This window comes from Pyrus communis, chromosome 2 (assembly GCF_041283825.1).
Source record: "Pyrus communis isolate YQ-2024b chromosome 2, ASM4128382v1, whole genome shotgun sequence".
NCBI lineage: Eukaryota > Viridiplantae > Streptophyta > Magnoliopsida > Rosales > Rosaceae > Pyrus > Pyrus communis.
The window spans coordinates 4488605-4511422 of NC_142566.1; the positions used below are offsets into that span (position 1 = coordinate 4488605).

Here is a 22818-nt window from a genome sequence, read left to right on the forward strand (position 1 = left end):
ATTAATTTTCAACTTCAAAGACTAAGGTGACGAACAACGTCACTTTCAAGGATCATTTATGATAAAAATCCAAACTATTTCAAGCATGCATTTTTTTCACATAATTCATTACTACGTAGTATTGAAGCAAAATTGCAAAAAATTGCTTAAAAAAAAACAAATAATAATAGACCAATAGAAGGTGATCCTCCTAACATTCTTTTCACTGAAGAATTTCAAAACAAAAATCAATTTAATTTATTATTCAAATTTGCTACATGTAAATTGTAATCGTTAAAATGGCTCGACAATGAATGCTTATAATTTTTGTGGCTGCCACAATCTAATCAACTCAAAGCTTTTCCCTTCCTTCTGCCATAAACTGTGTCAGCCAACAAATCCAATTGCTATAGTAAAAGCTCCCTGAAACTTTTAGAGGAAAAAGGCACCGTGTAAGCAGAAACCTACGCAATTCGGAAATGCCGAGAACTCAATAATCCTAGACCCAAAACTATACCTCTAAACTATAAGCTGAGAACCAGAGCAACCATGACGATAAGTATGCACGGCCTTGAAACAACACCAGCTGAGGTCGACCTGCAGGAATCACGAAGCTGAAGTCAGTATCGATACAGGTAACCAAGTTCTTCGGTTTATATTACACCGAAACACATGAATGCTTTAAAACAATATGTAGTATTGATAGATTGAAACCTAGAAGCCACCACCGGTCCCAAATCCCTTGTAAATTTCATTTCTTTCTTTTTCCCATCAAGTTTTGTTATATGAACAAGCTTGCAGGAAAACAGGATACCTGCTACGTAGCTGGTCCTATATAGATATACATGTATGAAGGGTTACCTTGTTACAAGCTCCTTTACTGACTCAGTTTCCAGTCCGAACCCAAACGGGAAAAGTGGATCAGTGTGAATCACCAACATTCATTGGGAGTTGATCGACAGTTTTGAACCATGTTCTTGGAAGCTTTCCACTGAATCCATGATCCCCAAAAAGGACATCAGCAATGCCTTGGCCGTCAGAGCCCGGCAACCATGCTGCCACCAGAGCACCAATCGAGGAACCATACGGTTCTATTACAATAGGTCTGCCAGTTATTACGATAACAATGCACTTGACACTTTCACACACATTGCTGATGACACTTGGGCCAGGTTCCGCCCTCGTTAGGTTTGGGCTGTCTCCCACGGTCTCAGCATAAGGATGCTCGCCAACCACAACGATGGCATATGCAAAGTTGTTGGACTTCACAAAATTACCATCAGGATTCTCACTGTACATAACTTTTGTGCTTGAGTTGACTGCTGATTTTATAGCACCAAAGATCGTAGTCCCTAATCATGAAAAGGAAGTTTTATGAAAAATACAACCAAGATTAGATACATTTATGTACGAACATCCTATACGCACGGGTATATATTTCCATACATTCTAATAACTGTGAAGACGATTTTCTTGTTGCAACTAACCAGCACCTGTGTAATCTTCTTATTAAGTGCATAATGTTCTATTTTTTGAATATTCAATTCTATCATTTTATTGTAGAGCACAAAAGTAGTGCACATAGACAGAATATTATGTATTTAATACAGCGATGAAGGCAGACTATACCGGTTGTATAATTGTTGCCACTGAATCCTTGCCATGCAATTGTCCATCCACCACACTGGTAGCCCAGATTATCAGCATGACTGCCGGCGACTAGAATTTTAGACACCTTCTTGGGAAGAGGTATGACTGGATCTGTAATGTTCCTGCTTTTCCCATTCTTCAAAAGCACGATGGATTTTCTGACAGCCTCCCTTGCCAAATCTCTATGATCCTGGTAATGTTAAATTAAAATACAAAAATGATTGATTCATGTCAGAAAATCAATAAATACAAAACTTACTAAGCAGTCTTTTGGCCATTGAATGTAACACCAATTTCAAGGGTATGTCCATTCTAATTTTATCGAACTATATACATCAATCAAATGACCAATAGGAGGGTTGCAAATCCTGATATTTGATTATCTCGGATAAACTGACCTGGCTTCCAAGCTCATGTCGTAGGCTGAAATCAGACAACGGGTTCACAAAAAGACCCATGGTGAACTTGACAAGCAGAATCCTTCCCGCAGCATCGTCAATACGATCCATTGGGACAACGTTATTCTTGACCAGGTTAATGAGATCATTAATGAATTCTTTATAATTTCAGAGTTTTATAATTTCGAACCAGAATAGAAAAGGAGTTTTATATAGTGTAATAGAGACGCTATTATCTTCTTTCATTTCTGTAAGAGGTTTTTATATAAAATAAGCCACGAACCATGTCAGTTCCAGCTAGAACTGAAGCTTGGACAGAGTATGTGTAGTTTGAATGTGGCGACGAGGTAATCCTATCAATACCCTCCCAGTCTGATATAACAAAACCCTGAATGTTCAACCAAAAACACCATGTGCTGTTAGCATGAAACAGTGCAGAACACAGATAAAGGTACAATACAGTCACCAAAATGAAGCACCTATTGTGAGACCGATAACAACCAGAACTCGGGATCAGTAATATTATTGAGTTATCAACTTATCACAAATACCTTAATTTCATATTGAATCTGAAATTTCAACTCATTAACACAGATGAAGCTTAAAGAACCTAAAAAGTGGGAACTGATGCAAAACAGGATAAATCATATAACTGATGTATGCTAGGCACTTTAACTGTATCAAGAGAAATGCGCAAAAACTGCATATGAGAATTTGCAGGGATATCACCCTGTAAACCTGGAATGATCTCCGTCATTTCTTGCACAATTTTGTGATCTTTACTGTAGCTTTTGTAACACCAGCCCCATCTTGGATCTCTACATACCTATACAGGATGTTCCAGGCAACGCACAGAAGTCATCAGATGGAAAAAATATGAATGTGACATTGTTAACCATGTAAAAGAAGAAAATGCTGAACGCATAAATCCTTTTGCAATGTATTATTTACCGCAATGCAAGAAGCAAATACATAAGGAATCCCCGTAGCTCGGGCTTCAAGAGCAGTTGCTGAACCAATTCTTCATACCAGTTCAGGGTCCCCGTGTACTGGAAATATTTAATAGAAAGAAGACACATTCAATGAACTATAAAACGGAAAACATCTAAAAGGATTAATGCATGGTTAGTTATTTTAGTTATTTTAATACTTGCTGAAGTATAATACAAATTTACTTGTAAGGATTTGACCCTAATGGGACCTTGTTGTAGTTATACAGTTACAGAGTGCTGCTTTTAAATGACGGTGATAGATCTCATCCTTTGTGTAAAAATAGAACAATGCACTATCATGTTTTGAAATGAAGCAAATAGAACCTGTTACCTTGTTACAAGCTCCTTTACCGACTCAGTTTCCAGTCCAAATCCAAATGGGAAAAGTGCATCATACTGTGAATCACCAACATGCATTGGGAGTCGATCGACAGTCCTGAACCATGTTCTTGGAAGCTTTCCACTGATTCCATGATCCCCAAAAAGGACATCAGTAATGCCTTGGCCTTCAGAGCCTGGCAACCATGCTGCCACCAGAGCATCAATCGAGGAAATATATGGTTCAATTACGATAGGTCTGCCAGTTATTAAGATAACAATGCACTTGACACTTTCACACACATTGCTGATGACACTTGGGCCAGGTTCCACCATCGTTAGGTTTGGGCTGTCTCCTGCAGTCTCAGCATAAGGGTGCTCGCCAACCACAACAATGGCATATGCAAAGTTGTTGGACTTTACAAATTACCATCAGGATTCTCACTGTAGATAACTTCCGTGCTTGAGTCGACTGCTGATTTTATAGCACCAAGGATCATAGTCCCTAATCATGAAAAGGAAGTTTTATGAAATATACAGCCAAGATTAGATTCATTTATGTACGGACATCCTATACGCACGTTTCCATACTTTCTAATAACTGTGAAGACGATTTTCTTGTTACACCTAACCAGCACCTGTGTAATCTTCTTATTAAGTGCTTAATGTTCTATTTTGTGAATATTCAATTCTATCATTTTATTGTAGAGCACAAAAGTAGTGCATATAGACAGAATATTATGTATTTAATATAGCGATGAAAGCAGACTACACCGGTTGTATAATTGTTGCCACTGAATCCTTGCCATGTAATTGTCCATCCACCACATTGGTAGCCCAAGATTATCAGCATGACTGCCGGCGACTAGAATTTTAGACACCTTCTAGGGAAGCGGTATGATTGGATCTGTAATGTTCCCGTTTTTCCCATTCTTCAAAAACACGATGGATTTTCTGACAGCCTCCCTTGCCAAATCTCTATGATCCTGGTAATGTTAAATTAAAATACAAAAATGATTGATTCATGTCAGTAAATCAATAAATACAAAACTTACAAAGCAGTCTTTTGGCCATTAAGTGTAACACCAATTTCAAAGGAATGTCCATTCTAATTTTATCGAACTATATACATCAATCAAATGACCAATAGGAGGGTTGCAAATCCTGATATTTGATTATCTCGGATAAACTGACCTGGCTTCCAAGCTCATTGACTAGGCTGAAATCAGCCAACGGGTTCTCAAAAAGACCCATGGTGAACTTGACAAGCAGAATCCTTCCCATAGCATTATCAGTACGATCCATTGGGACAACGTTATTCTTGACCAGGTTAATGGGATCATTAATGAATTCTTTATAGTTGACAGGGACCATGACCTTCAAAACACAGAGACCCATCTTCAGAGTTTTATAATTTCGAACCAGAAATTGTCTTCGTTCATTTCTGTAAGAGGTTTTTATATAAAATAACGAGCTAGAACTGAAGCTTGGACAGAGTATATGTAGTTCGAATGTGGCGGCGAGGTAATCCTGTCAATACCTTCCCAGTCTGATATAACAAACCCCTGAATGTTCAACCAAATAAACCTTGTGCTGTTAGCATGTAACAGTGCAGAAAACAGGTAAGGGTACAATACAGTCACCAAAATGAACCACCTACTTTGAGACCGATAACAACCAGAACACGAGATCAGTAATATTATTGAGTTATCAACTTATCACAAACACCTTAATTTCATATTGAATCTGAAATTTCAACTCATTAACACAGATGAAGCTTAAAGACGCTAAAAAGTCGGAAGTGATGCTAAACAGGATAAATCATATAACTGATGCAGTACTGATGTATGCTAGGCACTTCAATTGTATCAAGAGAAATGCGCAAGAACTGCATCAGAAGGTTGTTTGAATGTATTATGATGGCTACAAAGACAATAATCTGTAATGCCAACATAGGCAGTTAAAAAACAACAATAACAACTAAGCCTTATCCCACTAAGTGGGGTTGGCTGTATGAAATATGAAGATGACGTTAGAGGGGGAATGCGAGAAAGTATGTAAATGCAGCAAACCCATCCATAGACACTAAAACAGGAAATATAGGAAAGTGAAGAATCATGCTAATCACTGAGCAATGTCCAAGAAAACCTGACCACATTAATGTGTAATGTGGAAGTAATTTGAATTTGATTAGATAATACCGGAGGTATTAAAACCCAACATATGGGAAATACACAATGCTGAGAAAGGCAACGAAAGCAGATAAAGCTGACAGCATTTGAAGAATAAGAAGAGATTGAGGGCAAGGATAGTTATAAGCAGTCAACTAGTCACGATTAAGAGCATATATTTTGAAAATCTGTAATTTAAGCTACGGTATGTCAAGAAAGAGAAAACCACACAAACAAAAGTAATGATAATTGCAATATGCAAAGGTTTTGGTGCCAGAAACCTTTCTTTGAATTCATGGTAAGATAGATGAGACATGATGAGACATGATGTTTCGTGCTTACATCATATCTCGGTACATAGATGAGACATGATTCCACTTTATATCTATCAGAGAGCTTCCCGCATCAATTGAACAGCTTCAGGGGCTAGTGTGGTTAAATCTGAAAAATTGCAAAATCCTGGTCTATCTTCCGGACGGTATATGCAATTTGCTAAGTCTCGAATGGCTCACTCTCCATGGGTGCTCAAAACTTTCGAAGTTGCCTAAAAAGTTATGGTATCTGAAGCGCCTTGACATAGAGGAAACTGGTATACATGGTTGCCGCCCAGAACAATTCATCACTTTGGGTGATTTGGCTCAGTTTCGAAGCACTGCACCTATGATTAATGCCATGGTCCCAAACAATGAGCAAAATGAGGCGGTGGCTGATGAGGAATCCCTCCTCCCCTGGATCGATGATTCATAAATTTTGACTGGTCCTGAGGAATCAAGCTATGTGGAAGAGATGAGGCAGCGACATTGGGAGTTTCTTGAGGTAGGGAGTACGCTAGAGGGAAGACAACAATCAAGGATCAACGGGTTCCCACCCAAAACAACAAACTTTCAGCACTTTGGGGTATTTGGATTAGAATCAGAGCACTGCACCTTTGAGTGAGATTGTGGACTCAAGCAACGAGGAAAAGGAGGCAGTGGCTGTTGAGGCAATTTTGAGTGATCTAGAGCAGTCGAGACATGAGGAAGAGAAGCAGGAGAAGGCTGTGGCAGCCTCAAGGAGAGGTGGGAGAATATGAGGTTGCATCAGTGGGTCATGGGGTAATGGGGATTGAAGTCATTACTTTAGTCTAAAGTAGGAGGGGATATCGCACTATTCATATGAACAGTGTTTTTACCACATTTCAGTTTATTTACAAGATTGCCACTGAGATGCTTTTAGCTTTTTACGAAGATGCCATCATCAGTTCAAATGACGGGAATGCCCGTCTGGGGTTAACATCACACGGTTGGGGATAAAAGTTGGGTGGGCATTGTTGTCAGTTAGGGTTGCATTCAGTGGGATTGATGGCTCGATGTGGGATTTGGTGGGAAGGCATGCTTGCTTGCAGAGAGGAGGAGAGAGAGAGGAGGGAGGGGATAAAGAGAGAGGTTTGGTGAGGGGAATGCATGCGACTTGCAGAGAAGAGGGAGGGAGAGAGGAGGAGAGAGAGGGAAGGAGGGATGGGGATGGAGAGATTGGGGTTTGGTAAGGGGAAGGCATGCGACTTGCAGAGAGGAGGGAGGGAGAGAGAGGGAAGGATGGAGGGGGAGGGAGAGAGAGAAGGGTTTGGTGAGGGGAAGGTATGTGACTTGCAAGGGAAGGGAGGAAGGGAAGGAGCGATGCTTAAAAGCAACTGCAAAAAGTTCAATGGACAAGGTCGCAGCAATGGAGACAACTCTCTCTGAACCATTTCCCCTTTCCTCAGGCGAATGCTGAAAAAAGTTTTGAAGGAACAAAAAGAAGAAAGCCAGCTTTTCAACAAAAAAGCTAAAATCAATCCCTTCAACCTCCTCATCGGCGGCGGCACCCACGACCACCAAGTTCCCTTTTAATTTAATTTTAATTTTTTGCTTTTTCAGTGGATTAAAGAATATGAAACGAATTATAATTTAAAATTGTGAAATTTTGTTGATTTTTGCGTTCAGTTTTCTGAGTGATCATCGAGCTGTGATGGGTTAGTGTTGGATTTGATTCAATTGAGGTAAAAGCTATGCATGATTGTGATACGGAGAAAATGCTAGAATCTTACCTTCGGTCCAAATATCTGATTTTTGTTACAATTGCTATTTTCATTGCAGGAAAATGTGGTGGAGACAATAATTCCCAAATCCTCGAGTTTTATGAATGCATTCCAATTGATAGCCATGTCCAATGATCTCGATTTGTCAGGTATGTTCGAGGAACAGGCAAGTTTACAAGAAATAGATTTACTAAAATAACTAATCCTACTTTTTTAGCTTATAACGAATAATGTTGAACTGTTAACTTGATTTAGGATGAGAACTAGAAGACAACAAGAATTGGACCCAAGCATACCATTACTGAAACCATAAGAAAATAGAAGTGGCTGCAAAGGATGCGAGTATTCTGTAGCAAGAACAAACAACTTCAGGGTACACGAAACTTATATTCAATCTTGTTTCTTTATCTGCTTATCAAAGTTCCTTCCTGCCAACTAATGATGTATTATTTTTTCATCAGATGTAAATGCATGCAAAAATTCCAATGAAAACGTAAATCACCATATCCAGGTAAATTCGAATTGTAGATCAGACTTATATTACAATTTGCTTTCTTTGTGAAATTTTATTGTAATTTACACTAAAGTCTCTGGCTTTTGAAATTCTATATGAAATTGTGAATGTTATTCGGAATCAAGTCCGGCCGAGTTCTTTACTAAATAGTGCGAAAATATGCATGATGAAACTAAATTACTTTTGTATCATCTATATTTACCTGTTATCATAACAGGATTTAAAATATAGAAACATACTGCTTATAGGATATTAAGGTTGAAGTCATTTAGTTCCAAAGATGCCATAACTAATGTATAATTGAGTGAAATGCCAGTTTACATAGATATTGTGCTTATTTGTTTTAGGGGGATTACCAAAAGGAGCTCATCAAGTATTCTGCGAGCACGATCGTCCTTGATCATTTGGATATTTAAAGGAGCCATTAATCAAGGGAAGACGACGAGTTGTGAACCTGTGTGCCAATTTTGCCAATTTTGTAGACAAGCAGAAACTTTGGCACTCGCCTCTGTCCTATCCTCATCTCGCCGCCGTCTCCCTTCTCTCACCTCCGTCGTCTTACTCCTCCTTTCTCTGTCTCTGGAATCCTATCGTCATCTTCCTCACATGCAAGGTTCTGGCCCTTTCAATTGTAACCAAAACGTGTTTCAGGTGCCTAACACAACCTCTCACTACTCACTCACATCAGTTGGTTTTTGTAATTTGAACTTTTCTTTCTAATAAATTTGTATGCTTTCTGGATTTTTTATGGCAGTTTTGGACCTTATCTTTTCTGAATTTGTGTGCTTCTCTGGGTTTTTTAATGGCAGTTCTGAGGAAGAGCAAGAAAAAGGAAGAACCAGTATTAGAAGATCGTCCCAAAGAGTACTATAATGATGTGAGTGCTTTTATCCTTTAACTTGGCCAAATGGGTGCTCAAATTTCATGTTTTTCTGTGATTATATGAGTAAATTTATGTATTTTATTTTTGGGTTTTGCCAAATTCAATGGTGGTATTTATGGGTTTGGTATTGATTTTCACTTAACAATGACTTTGGGGAAATTGATTGAGTCTGCATTCAATGTAACATTTCATGCAATTACATAATGATGAAATAGAATTCAATTTTTTCATTCCCTTTTTATTTTATTTTTTTTTCAAATGCAGTTACATTTATATGATGATTTACAGCATATATTTATCTTTTAGATTCTAATTCTTCATGCAATCTAAGCCATGAAGGATTTGATAAACCCACAATTGATAACAATGTGCGGCGGCACCAACGATTTTGGACAAGAACAAGTAAGTACCATTTTGTTTCATTGTTCCATGGTATTATGTAGAGATTGTTTTCATACCTTGGCTTCTTTGCTGTTTGTGGCGTGTCTGAGATAGGATTTAGGAGATCTGGTTTAGGTTTTGCACAGAGAGAGATAGGGGGTGTTAAAGAGAAATGTGGGAGGATTTAGGCGAGGGATTTCAGGGATTTGTTTAGGGTTTCTTTTCTGCGATTTGCAAACAGAGAGATGGGACAATGGTGAGAGAGGGAGATGGGAGGATTTTCTGCGAGGGTAAAGGGAACAGGTAAGGGAGGTTTGGGTATGGGTAGGGGATGGAAAAACATTTCGTTTTCCATTTGCTTCCTCAAACCCGAGGGATTTTTGCGATTGCAGAGAGAGATGGGGGTGTCTGTTAGGTGCCCTTTAGTTGTCACTTTTGTGATTTGTCCACCCTTGATTGTTGTGTGATTCATTCTCGCGAATGTTATATGCACAAGGTTTCATGTTATTCCTTCCTTTTAATTTTGATATTATTGTGCTTAATTTCTGTTTTATTTTATTGGGTGATTAGATTAACAGACCCTGGATATTTTGGTATAATAATTTCACATCACGTGTTGTCCTTTTGCATCACCTTAATTGTTCATCAGATACTAACTTTTAGTTATGTTTTCTTTGGGTCAGTCTCCATCTGGTACATTTGTCCATCCTTCTGGAGTGGAGCACTATCTTTCTGACAACATAAATGCTCTGAGAAACTGCTATGGAGACAAACAGTTGTTTACTCCGTTCGAGGTATGTTTTTCTTTAGTATTTTAGAGGGATACTTAACTATTCCCCATTGTAATCCTTACCTTTGTATCTATCTCTCTCAAAAGACGATGAGAGTAGCAACTGTTGCAAAGAAAATTCTCAGATGTATCTAAGCATATACATACATTGGACAAAAACCGAATCTTAAATTGGGGCAGTGAGTTCTGCAACATCCTGGTGCTGCATATATTCTCACACTTTTAAAAGTTGTATTTCTCAAATATATTGGGAATTTTAATTAGTTTTATGTCATTTTCGTAGGGCAATTTAGTAGAGATTTAGACATAAAAGAAGATGCGTGAATCAATACAATTAACCTAATAGTGATTTGGTTCAGCATAAAGACCACTGCTAGGGCACTTAAGCCATTTTCTTAATTTATGCGCATATATATTATACGTAACCAGCACATGTTTCCAAGGGATGTTAGTTAGCGTTCATGCTCTGCTGATATTTTATTATGTTCAGTTTGATTTTGTTTTTCAGTTGCGGTTATAGGATTGTTTTGTCTGTTTTTTCTTTTCTTTTTTGTTTTCCCTCTGTACAGCTTTTCTAAAATTGAACTGTTGTTCTCAATTTGGTTATTTGAACCAAGACCAGTTAGGCTATGCCTTTGGAAGGTCTCACTGCTTTTAAAGTTGAATGGTGCTAACTGAATATAATGCGTTCATTCTTCAGTGCGTGTGAGTGTGTGTATGCAGTCTATGTGAGTGCATGCAGTGTGGTTAGGTTCATTCCCGCATGGGTTTTCATCTTTTTTTTTTTTTTTTCCGTTAAATGGTTAGGTTCATTCCCGTATAGGAGAGGTGTGTTTTTGCCATCAAATTTGTAGAGATTGATCTTAATCAAATATCATGCCATAGTGTTATTTTGTTTGCATCTATGGAACTATATATTTACTTCGTTGTTGTTGACGGCTTCGCATGTTCTTTCTAGATAATGCTGCCTTTTTGGATTTCGTATGAGTGTCCCGAGTCGGTTCTGGACCATCAAAAGAGGGATGATCGCTGTCATTCGGACTGTGGGCGTCCATTTCAAAATCCTGGTAAACACATCATTTTCTTGATTTCAGGCCATGCAAAATTCATGGTGAAGAAACTGAGCTCATGTCGTTGGTTTGTGCCTCTATCCTATTTCTTATTTATTTATTTTATCAATTCTTTTCCTTCTTGGTTCTATATGTTGTTGCTGGTTCCGATATTTCATTGTCCTATTTGTGCATGATATAAGTGCTGCCACTTTTCATATTCTTATCAATGCTTACATCTTCACTTTTTTCCTTCTGTTTCTTTTGCTTAACATGGTTTCGGCTTTTTGAGATTGTGTGTTTGATTAACATTTGATCGTATGGTGTTAGAATTTAAATTTGATGTGAATAAATTCTGCCAACGGGGATTTTGGTCTCTGGATTTTTCATGGTGTAATTTTTATGGCATGATCCATTGGTGTCGTGTGTATTTTTATCAACAATAATATAAGCTTTTTCTCAGTATTGCAAACAAGTTTTCTTATAATTGAGAGACGAGTGCATGGTGCATGTGTCTTAATTTATTCAGGTTAAATATGTCTTATTTATGTAGTTAAGACGAGTGCATTCAAGTCCCGCAGCAACGTGCGGCCATTTTTTCTCGTCATCACTAATATAGTAGTAAGACTTAGGGCATGGGAGGGGGAAGAAGTGGTGATTCTCTGTGGTAGAATTTGTGACTCTTTCGTGTTTTGAGAGCTCTTCTTTTTCGTGTATTTCTTTCTTCGCTTGCGGTTGGTACGTGATTCGTATTCACTTATTCATATGTGTTGTAAACTTGTTTTTTCTTTCTTTTCAATCAGGTATGTATTGTTAGTGATTAAGAGTTCAAGTTACTTAGTCTTGTTCTTATTTGTTTGAATAGGAAACGGATGGCCGAGATTAGACTAGCTCATAGGCTAGGATTGTGCCAGCTGTCATAGTAGCTGACCTTTTGTCTTAGATATACTTACGCAAGACACATAAGTATAAGACACTTGTGATGCATGTGGAGTTTGTAATGGTTCCTTCTTTTATTTTGTCTCTCATTTTTATTCAGTGGGCGAAATTCAATCAAAGAGGAAGCTGGAGCTACGTTTACCATTTTGCTTCTCATCTATTTTCTTTTCAATCCTTCTTCTGAGTTTCATCAAATTCTGCTAACTAAAATTACAAATTAAAAATATAACATCCACATGTATTGCGAAGTTGGCCCTTTAAACTGCTAATTCCAGATTACCCAATCTCATTCATCGATCTTCCCTGACAAAGCATGTGTACCAGACTTCAAGATCAAAAATTTCCAAGAAACTTAAAGATCAAACTCTTTAGCGGAATAAATGGTTGTTGGAACCAGTCACTAAACCCTAGCATGTCACCTCGTATCACAAGTCTCCATGTAATCATGGATGCACAAAGTCAACTGCCAGTTTTGCTTTCCAGCTTTCCAGCTTTGTCTCCTCCTTGATTTAAGGCACTTAACTTGCTGATAACTTCTTAGTCTTGGTTTGATTTAAATCACCTTAAATTAAGGAAAAGCTTGTATCCTAGGTTTACCTGGTCTCTAAGGTTTCATGTAAAGATGGTTGCTTGTAACCATTCACTTTTCTTGCCTACATATACTGCCATGTACATTCAATACTATTTATGAAACCGAAATACTTTGAAACTAAAATCCACATGGTAACAGAGCAGTGTCATCCTTGACCTCTGTCTCTGCCTGTTTAGTTTCCGTTGCTATTCTTGTGAGCTTCTGTAATGGCTGAGGAAAGCTCAATTAATCTTGAGGGAGAAGGCTCGCAGGTAGCTCCTTCGAGTTTCTTAGACTCCGAAGTCAATATCAACCAGCGCCTATGCTCGGTGTTGTTGAATGAGCTCAACTACCTTCCTTGGTCTAGGGCAGTTTCACTTGCTCCAAGAGGAAGGGGAAGGTTATGGTTCATCAATGAAAGTTACTGTTATGTCCTTGCTGCTTAACATCATGGAGAAACATGTTAAGATATTTAGTTATTCTGAATCTTCACAAGATTTGTGGAAATCTGTGAAGGATATGTATGGAAACCAGAACAACTATGCTTGGTTATTCCAATTTAAAAGAGACATCGCTTGTCTTTAGCAAGAAAAGAAGTCATTTGTTCAACATCTTGGCAGTTTAAAAATTGTGGAATGACCTAGATGTATACCTTCCTCATACCACAGACTCTACTATTCTTCTCAAAAGAGCTGAGAAAGATAAGATCTATCAACTGGTTGCAAGTCTCAACTCAGAATATAAGGATCTGAAGAGTCACATATTAATGAGTGCGAAGCTACCACCATTCAAGACTGTGCTACGATACAACGTGAAGAAGCAAGAAGAAGGGTGATGAATATAGAGTCTAATCTCAAGCTATCAGAGACTCGAGGATATGTTACAAACCACAGGATCCATGATTCCAAGGTATAGAAGGGAAAGAATCCATATCTTAAGTGTAAGTATTGCAATGTTACTGGTCACACAGAAGAGAGGTGTTGGGAGTTACATCTTGAACTTAAGCCCAAGTTCAAACACAACAAGATGATGGCTCCAAAATCTCCATCAATGGTTCCTTTCAAAGCTCAATATGTTGTCAATAATGTTACCAGCTCTCTCACTCATGGCTTGGTGGACTTCACAGTCAACCTTGTAACTCTTATCAACGAGTTTGCAGCCTACTTACAAACTAAAAACCATGGAGAAGCTGCACAAACATCAAAGGGTGAAGGGAACAATCACACTGCACTTCTTGGACAGATTGTAGGATTTCTAGCTGATCATGATCATGATCATGTTCCACGTGATATAGCTCCAAGTATCTTCAAAGATTCTCAACTGCACTAAAATTTAGTATTAATCATGATTGTTGGATAATTGACTCGGGTGCCTCTGATCAGATGATAAATAAAGATTCAAACCAACATGATTCCAAGCCTTGTCAAAATCATCTCATGTGTTAGTTGCAAATGGAAAAAATGTCTCAGTCATGGGAAAGGGAAAACTAGGTTTAGTCTCAAACACCATAGAGTCTACTGCCTTATAAATACCATCTTTTCCATCTCAATTGATGTCAGTAGGACAACTCACTAACACTTTAAATTGCCTAACCATATTCTCACCCACAAATGTAATTTTTTAGGATGCTCTCACCAAGAGGAAGATTGGTGAAGGATTCCATCAAAATGGCCTTTATTATTTTTGAATGAAGCCCCCTTTATCAATAGTCCTTCAAGTTCAACCAAGCTCTTCCAAGGATCAACAACTTTGGCACCAAAGGCTAGCCCACCCATCCGAAGTTGTTTTGTCAAAACTATTTCCAAAGTTTTGTTGCCCATTGATTAAGTGTGATACTTGTCATTTCTCAAAGTTTGCTAGGTTACCATTTGGAACCTCAATGTCTAGGTCTAGCATACCTTTTGAATTTGTTCACACCGATGTATGGGGTCATACTATTGAATTAATGGAAGGTTACAAATATTTTGTCATTTTTATGGATGATTACACTCGTGTCACTTTTCTTTATCTCATGAAGGCTAAAAGTGAAGTTCCAACTATTTTTCAAGATTTTCATACACTTGTGTCAAATCAATTCCATTCAACTATTAAAACACTGAGGATTAGATAATGGTACTGAGTTTTTATCCAAAGACATGGTTCAATATTTGAGTTCACAGGAATTGTACATCAAACCAGCTGTGTGGGTACCCCACAACAAAATGGGATTACTGAGCGAAAGAACCGAGACTTACTTGAAAAAACTTGTGCACTGATGTTACATATGAATGTTCCAAAGAAGTTTTGGTCCTATGCAATTTTAACAGCTACATACCTCATCAACCGACTCCCAAGTCGGGTCCTAGGGTTTAAATCTCCTTATGAAACTCTAGAAAAGAGACCTATAAAGCTGTCTCACTTGAAAGTGTGGTTGCTCATGTTTTGTTCATGTACAACATCAACATGGTGACGAATTGGATGCTAGGGTTAAAAAATGTGTGTTTGTAGGGTATTCACCTACACAGAAGGGATATAAATGCTTCAATCCTCGCTCCAACAAATGTATTGTCTCCAGAGATGTCTTATTTGATGAAGAAACCATTTTTTTTCAACCAAGAAGGCATGCTTCTTGTGAGGGGGAGTCTCTACAGGATTTGTTTCCATTACCTATGTGCACAAAGCATGATGATGATGTTCTAGCAGTGCATGACACTCATGGTAATGAGGAAGTACGCCAAGTCACGAATTCTTCAAATTCACAGGTCATCTCACAAGGCAACATTGAGCATGAATCTAAAGATCAAGTTAACAATGCACAACCATCATAGTCAACCCAAGGTGTACGAAGAATTCCTTCTCATGCAAGAAAACCTCCAGTAAGGCTCTTGGACTATGTCATTTATGCCTCAAGGTATCTTTAGGTTTTTCGACGCGTGGGGGAACCCGAAGTCTTACCTTAGGTTTTTCAACGTGCCGAATCTGAATTCATTGTCCGTTTTCCCAAATTCGACCATTTTAGTAGAGTTTTATTAAATAGCTTCTATTTATGCTTAGGTGCGTCGGTGGGAAGTAACACCAACCTTGCTAGTCCGAGCGGATTCTGGGCAATGAAATATCTATGAGTGGACAACTTCTTAACTTGCATGTTTTTATAAAATATTAGGCTTGCATTCACGAAAAGCATGATTATTTATGATTTATCAAATTTACGTTTTACGAAAGGTTATGAATTATTGGATTTTCGTATATGAAATGCTATGGATTTACGGATATGATTTATTTATGGTTTATGAATATGAATTATCATGGATTTATGAAATGAGAATTAAGCCCTTGAGCCCCAGATTGATATGAGATTTTTGAGATATGTTTTTGGTGCTTATCTAGGGGGTTATCATACAGCACATACACATAACCGAGTATGTAGACGTCTATGGCCATATGACACGATTGAGGATATTTATGACATACTCCCAGCTTCACTAGCCCGAGGCTAGTGTCGATGTGTGATGTTATATGTATATGTTTCTTCTCTGGCGTAACCCAGAGTCGTATAGCTTCACCTTCAGGTGATGGACCACGATTTCTTCATTGCCATAACCTGATGTCGTACAACTTCACCTTTGGTGATGGTTATGCCTTCAAGCCACTATGATACCCCTAGTGAGTACATCATCGATGAGATTTATGGATTTGGCTTCGGGTGGCGATATTTCCATTAATGAGCATTAGATTTTACATACTTGTTTTACGAATGTTTTCATGGCATGTTAGAGTTTTCAGAAAACCTACTATGTAGTACTATATATATGTTTTCAAAATAGGGGGTTAGTATGTTCATAAAGAAAATGGTTTGTATTATTATTATTATAAACTTTGGTCCACTCATCCTTTTGGTTTTGCGCCCCCTTTAAAAGTTAGAATCGAGGCATATAATCCTAACGTCAGGGCACTTCCGCTTAGGTATCTTCAAGTCTTTTCAGTGTAGGACCCACTTTCTTGGTAATCTCATTTATTTTAAAATATTCCTTCATACTTCTCTTGATTAATTGTATGCTCTGAACACATTCCTGCAATTGCATACTTCATTATATTCCTAAATTACATATTTTATTTATGTTACTCCTTTCGTTGTAACTTGCATGCATGTTAAAATGGTTTCGTCACTCTCAGGTATCGGCCAACACGTGTCTATCCTGTTATTTGGAGATATTGAGGTTGGGGCTTGTCAACCTACCTCAAGCAAGAGCAAGGGGCGGCAACTAAAACTTGAACTGGAGGGAAGGCGTTGCTTTGGATTTGGGACTTGGAGTTCAAAGAGAGAGGAAACCACGTTTTTTTGCTTATTTATTCAGATTTAAAACCATAAAAGCAAGTAGTGGATTTGTGTTTGGGGACAGGTGGCAGAAGAGAGTATTTTTTTTTTTTTTTTTCCAATCATTGTATATGGGTAGGAAAAAAAAAAAAATTTAAGATACAATGGGCTTTGAGAAAGCATAAGAACAAAGATACGAGATCAATGGTGCTTTTATTGCAAATTACGAGGATAGAGATTTGGGTTTTGCTAGGGTTGAGACATGATAGTTTAGGAAGAAAATACCTAAGATTTAACAATATGCTCGAATATGCGCATTTCATCAGATTAGGAGTTGGATTATTTATTTTTGAATGTCAAGTAAAAGAGTTAACAAAGTTATTTTTCATCTAAATCATAGAACATGTGACAAAATGTTAGTAAAAAGACACAACAGCGACAAAAAGGGAGGCATCAGACCTACGACCAAGTCACCAATGATGGCTCCCATGACACTACACGAACCCATTTTTTAGTTTATATAATTGAATAATTTATCTCCACACCCACATAAGGTGGCTCCGGGCATGTTGTCTCGAAAATGGTGTCTCCTTCATGTCTCCTTTATTTATTTGACATGTGTACTACCACTTAACTCTAACCTAACTCTATTAACTTTTACTAAACTGTAAAATTAAAGGCACCATAGTTGATGAAACCTTTCAGCATCCTAAGAGCAACTCCACCGTAGGTGGGTGCTCGGGGGACAGGCCAGAGAAAAAGGGCCCGAGGCCTTGTGGACTAGCTCCAGCGTGAAGGAGCCCGAGTGGAGGTAGAGGCCCGAGCTTCGGGCCCGTGAAGAATTGTCAGCCCGAGAGCCCGAGTGAATGTGACGCCAGCGTTGACGTCAACCTGGTGTCATGCCATTTTATATTTTTTTTTTCTGTCAGGCGCGTGCACCCTACTCGCGCGTGAGGACGCGTCGTCGACACAAAATCAGAAAAATCAGTAACTTTTTCAGTTACCGTTGGGAGCCATGTGGCTTCCCATGGTCAGTTCGATTTCAACGGCTCTTTAACTTAGACCGTTCGATCTCAACGGTAAAAAAAATAAAAAAAGTCCTATTTAATATCCACCGTTCGATCTGAGATCAATGGTGGATATTAATATGCTTTATAAATAAATAAATAAAAGAAAAAATAGTTTTAAAATTAAGAAAAGTTACTGTTGTGACACGTGGCACAATCTGGAGTGTTGGAATTCAAATTTTTTAATATCCAATGGCAGAGATTAATTAGTTGAATAAAAATTTAAAAAAAATTGTAAAAAATCTGAAATTTTTTTTTAAAAAACAATTGTTTTTACTTTTCTATAAATACCTTCTTATTATCATTTACCTTACACCACAATTTCATATTTTTTCAACTACTTTCAATCACATTCCTTTCTTTCTCTCAAAGTTTCAATCCATTTTTTTTTCACCAAAATGACTACTGATGCAGGTACGAATTGGTCACTTCTAGATGATGTTGCGTTGTGTACTAGCTGGGTTGAAGTTACTTATAGTTCGCTTACGGGTAATGAGATGCAGTTGCGAGAAATGTGGAGTCTTATTCATACCAATTATCTTACGAAAATTGGTGGGAAAAGAACCAAAGAATCGATGTCCTGTCGTTGGAAATTACTTAGCCAATCGTTTAGTACATGGAGAGACGCATTGGCACAAGCTAGTAGTAATATTCGAAGTGGGGAAAATTACTCGGATCAGGTAACAATATATTATTTATTTGTTTGTACTATACCCAAATTTACGTTATAATCATTTGTTTGTATTATTTATTTGTTACCTATTTTCATTATAATTATTTCTTCTCCCGCATTGTGTAGGAACTTCAAGCACAAGCTTGGTACGCTGCCAAAACCAAAGTTAAAAATAAATCATTCAACCGGTGGGAATGTTGGAATATCGTCAAAGATTGTCCTAAATTTAGAGTTGTGTCTGTCGGTCAAGAAGTTTTCATGAACAGCACCCCTCTACACTCTACACCCAATCATGTCTCGCATGTTCATGAAGATGATGCAGAAGAAGTGCCTGAAACGCCCCTCCCTGAACAAGCGTCGGGTTCGACCCGTTATCCAATTAGGTCTCAAGGTAAGAAGGCTTCAAACAGAAAAGGGAGTGCTTCCAAGAATGATTATGCAAAGTTCATGGAAGAACTTACTCGCCAAGGTGAATTGACTTTGGCGAGGGAAATGGCAAAATATGAGGCTGATAAGGCTAGAGATGACGCAAGAGCTGCAGCTATTGAGAGAGAATTTCAGGCTAATGAGAGAGAAAGAGAGCTACTTAGGCAAGAAAGGGAACATGTTAGAGAAGAAAGACGGGCTCAACGAGATCGTGAGATTATGAACACACCTTTAGAAGGGAAGTCTCCAAATTCTAAATTTTTTTGGAAGTCAGAGAAAGCGGACGTGGTGCGAAGGAGGCATGCAAGAAAAGCGATAGCAAGCCAAGATGGTCCTAGCACCACAAGAGAAGAGCATCCTAGCACCACAAATTGGTTAAGTGATGATGAATAGAGTAGTTTTGGTAATCGGAGCCCATAATTTTCCAATCACTTTGGGTTGTAATTTATTATTTATTGAATATAGTACTTTATGTTGTTTCCAATTTATTGAATATTTATTCAAATGAATTTGGTAAGTTATTTATACTAAGAGAATATTTATTGAAATGACAAAAACACACCAAATAAAATTACATAAGCATACCGAATAATAAAAAACTCACTAAAAAAATTACATAAACATACCAAATAATAAAACACACCAAATAAAATTACATAAAATACGAAATAATAAAACACACCAAATAAAATTACATAAACATACCAAATAAAATTACATAAGCATACCAAATAATAAAACACACCAAATAAAATTACATAAACATACCAAATTAAAAAAAAAACACTAAATGAACTTAATTATCTTCAGCTTGTTTCAATGTCCACTAGTGCTCTATCAAGTCAATTTGCCGGGCATTGTGCATGGCTGGCATTTGAAATGCAGTATATCGTTGAATGAGCCTTTCATTGTAACGTCCATCCCTTTGTAACGGCTCATGTTGCACGGGCTCATCGGTGGTGTCATGAGCACAATATATACGTGTTCTTGAATTGTTCATCATATTTGGCTCATATTCATCAATAGCTTCATAATCATACTCATCTTCCACAATCATGTTGTGAAGAATGATGCACGTCATCATGATGGATCGAAGCGACTCTACATCAAACAATCTGGCAGCACCCCTGACTATCGCCCAGCGAGCTTGGAGGATACCGAAACAACGTTCCACATCCTTTGCACTTCGCGGACGTGGCATTGTTTTGACAAATGTTGACCACCGCGGGTAAATGCCGTCAGCTAGGTAGTATGGCTCGTTGTACATACATCCGTTGACCTCATAAGTGACTTTTGGTGCCTTTCCTTGCAGGACATCGTTGAACACTGGGGATTGGGCAAGGACGTTGATGTCATTTTGAGCTCCCAAACCCCGAAAAAGGCGTGCCAAATCCATGTATCAAAAGATGCCACAGCCTGCAAAATGATACTTTTTGCTCCTTTTCTGTCCCCATAAATGCCTTGTCATGCACTTGGACAGTTTTCCCATTTCCAATGCATACAATCAATGCTTCCAATCATCCCAGGAAAACCACACATCTCAACCTTCTTCAGAAGCCGTTCCAAGTCCATGTTTGTAGGTTTTCGGAGGTACTCTGCGGTGTAGATAGATTCGATTGCTCCATAAAACCTCATCAGGGACTCAAGAATGGTTGATTTCCCCATCCTCGTTATCATCCACTTGGTCTGTAGATACTCCATATGCAAGCATCCGCATAGCAGTAGTAATTTTTTGCTGAGGAATGAGACCCATAGCACCAAAAGCATCCTTCTTTTGCACAAAGTAAGAATCATGGTTGCAAACAGCAATCATGATTTTATTGAATGTCGTTCCATTCTAAAACGACGTCTAAAGTACGTATCAGGGAATGCACTATTAGGGACAAAATAATCGTCCAAGAGTTCCATACCTAGTCGTTGCCTGCTTCTATCAAGGTTTCCGAAACGGCTAGGCCTATATATTTGAGCCACAACTTGGATGACTTGACAGGAATGTGAGGCTCTGCCCATTCTTACTTCGTCATCTCTCCTTCTACGCTTCTCATCTTCTTCCCTCTCATTTTTTGCCACTTGGTGATTGAACATTCCTTCTGATTGGTTAAACAATTCTTCCTCTTCCTGATCGAGTTCCCACATCATCCTTGAGGAAGAGGAAGACATTGTAAGAAAAAAGCAGAAACTATGAATAATAATACAGATTTTTGTGAAAGAGGAAGCAGAAACTATGAATAATGATAGAGATCTTGAGAAAATTGGTGTGAGATTTGTGAGGATGGATGGTGGATTACATGGAAGATCAGAAAGGATTAGGTTGTAGATAATGCCACGTGGCATGTTGTCATTCGTTAAAAATCTGATGGAAATTTATCCTCAAAGATTGTAAACAGATTATGACACGTGGTGCGACATGATTGGTTAATAATTTTATCAGAAATCCATCACCAATAATTGTATTTTCAGATAATGACACGTGGCGTAACGAGTACGATTAAAAATCTTATCGGAAATCCATCCCCCATAATTGTCTTTTCAGATTTTATGACAAGTGGCGCAACGAGAACGATTAAAAATCTTATCCGAAATTACAAATAAAATTATTTTGTATTATTTAATAATACTTCGGATAATGACACGTGACGCAACGAGAACGATTAAAAATCTTATTCGAAATTACAATTAAAATTATTTTGTATTATTTTATAAATAAAAAAAATAGTAATATTTTATTGCCTATTGTCAGGGCTATTGAAGTGTAACGATGGAGATGCAAAAGGCGATTATTGTTCATTAAGGGTAGTTACTGTTCATCAAGTGGATTAAATAGTGAATAGCCTGGAGGGAGGGCTCCAATGCTGGAGTTGCTCTAAGAAACCCTTCAGCATCCTCCCCCAATCTATCACCGCAGCCACCAAACCCAACCTCTCCACCATGCATTTCGGCCACGAGATGGATCGATTAGATTAGATATTCTCAATTTGTCACTGCAGCCACCAACCCTAACCCTTCGGCATCCTCCCCCAATCGATCGATATGATATTCTCAAATTTCAAACTTCGCACACTGTTTGCTGGCTGTGAAGAGACGAATCGATCACATACCGACCGATTAGATATCCCAAATTTCAAATTTCAAACTTCACACGTATTGACGAGAGTACAAGAATTTGAAAAGAGAGAAGGGAAAGGAAAGGAAAGAAAGCTTTGTCGTCGTGAGGAGCAGCATCGGCGGCGATGGGGTGGCGTCATTGGTGTGGTTGCAGTGGTCGGTGATGCGAGCATTATACGCACACAAACTAAACCCTATTTGTGACAATTGTAGTAATGATGTAAGTAGGGATCGTTCTAACCGGGGATTAACTAGGGATGCTAAACACTTGACTTAAATTAATAAAACTAACTTTTAAAACACTAAGACAAACTTAAAAGACTCAAAACAAGTTCAAAAGACTCCAAATACTTTAAAAACATAAAATAAGACAAATCAAATGATTAAGACTTAACAAAATAAGGGGGGGGAAGTTTGATTTGACGAAAATTGAAATAACAAAACAAGTTAATAAACTAAGCAAATTGTAAAACGAATAAACGTAAATATGAATGTGATGAAAATATGGATGATGGAATAGCCAAGGGGTTCTTCTCCACACATGTTACACTTGCAATACAAG

General features: G+C 38.0%; 1 protein-coding gene and 1 pseudogene across 3 annotated transcripts; one reads left to right on the forward strand and one right to left on the reverse strand.

The window, feature by feature from the left end:
• Nucleotides 1-213: 213 nt before the first annotated feature.
• On the reverse strand, nucleotides 214-6592 carry LOC137746449 (uncharacterized; annotated as a pseudogene). Its single transcript, XR_015954622.1, has 7 exons — nucleotides 5851-6592; nucleotides 4878-4902; nucleotides 4532-4714; nucleotides 1609-1819; nucleotides 841-1331; nucleotides 497-576; nucleotides 214-408 (listed from the first exon to the last, which is right to left on the reverse strand). The product of XR_015954622.1 is annotated as an uncharacterized LOC137746449 (transcript).
• Nucleotides 6593-7150: 558 nt separating this feature from the next.
• Nucleotides 7151-17373, forward strand: LOC137746656 (uncharacterized). Of its 2 annotated transcripts, none has more exons than XM_088682363.1 (10): nucleotides 7151-7525; nucleotides 7623-7713; nucleotides 7820-7937; nucleotides 8026-8075; nucleotides 8426-8729; nucleotides 8833-8955; nucleotides 9268-9363; nucleotides 10026-10136; nucleotides 11091-11269; nucleotides 16844-17373. In XM_088682363.1, exons 7-10 carry the CDS (start codon nucleotides 9295-9297, stop codon nucleotides 16884-16886), a joined length of 402 nt encoding a protein of 133 aa, XP_088538489.1. In that variant the 5' UTR covers nucleotides 7151-7525; nucleotides 7623-7713; nucleotides 7820-7937; nucleotides 8026-8075; nucleotides 8426-8729; nucleotides 8833-8955; nucleotides 9268-9294; the 3' UTR covers nucleotides 16887-17373. The 2 variants fall into 2 exon arrangements, with proteins under 2 accessions (XP_088538489.1, XP_088538485.1); XM_088682359.1 differs by having other exon boundaries at nucleotides 8888-8955.
• The last annotated feature ends 5445 nt before the right edge of the window (nucleotides 17374-22818 follow it).

What these genes read in the sequence shown, in the direction of transcription:
- LOC137746656 (XM_088682363.1), top strand. Translation starts at nt 9,295, where the DNA reads ATGAAGGATTTGATAAACCCACAATTGATAACAATGTGCGGCGGCACC. An exon ending in ACGATTTTGGACAAGAACAA is followed by an intron (nt 9,364 to 10,025) that starts GTAAGTACCATT and finishes TCTTTGGGTCAG; the next exon opens with TCTCCATCTGGTACATTTGT. An exon ending in AAACTGAGCTCATGTCGTTG is followed by an intron (nt 11,270 to 16,843) that starts GTTTGTGCCTCT and finishes CGTCACTCTCAG; the next exon opens with GTATCGGCCAACACGTGTCT.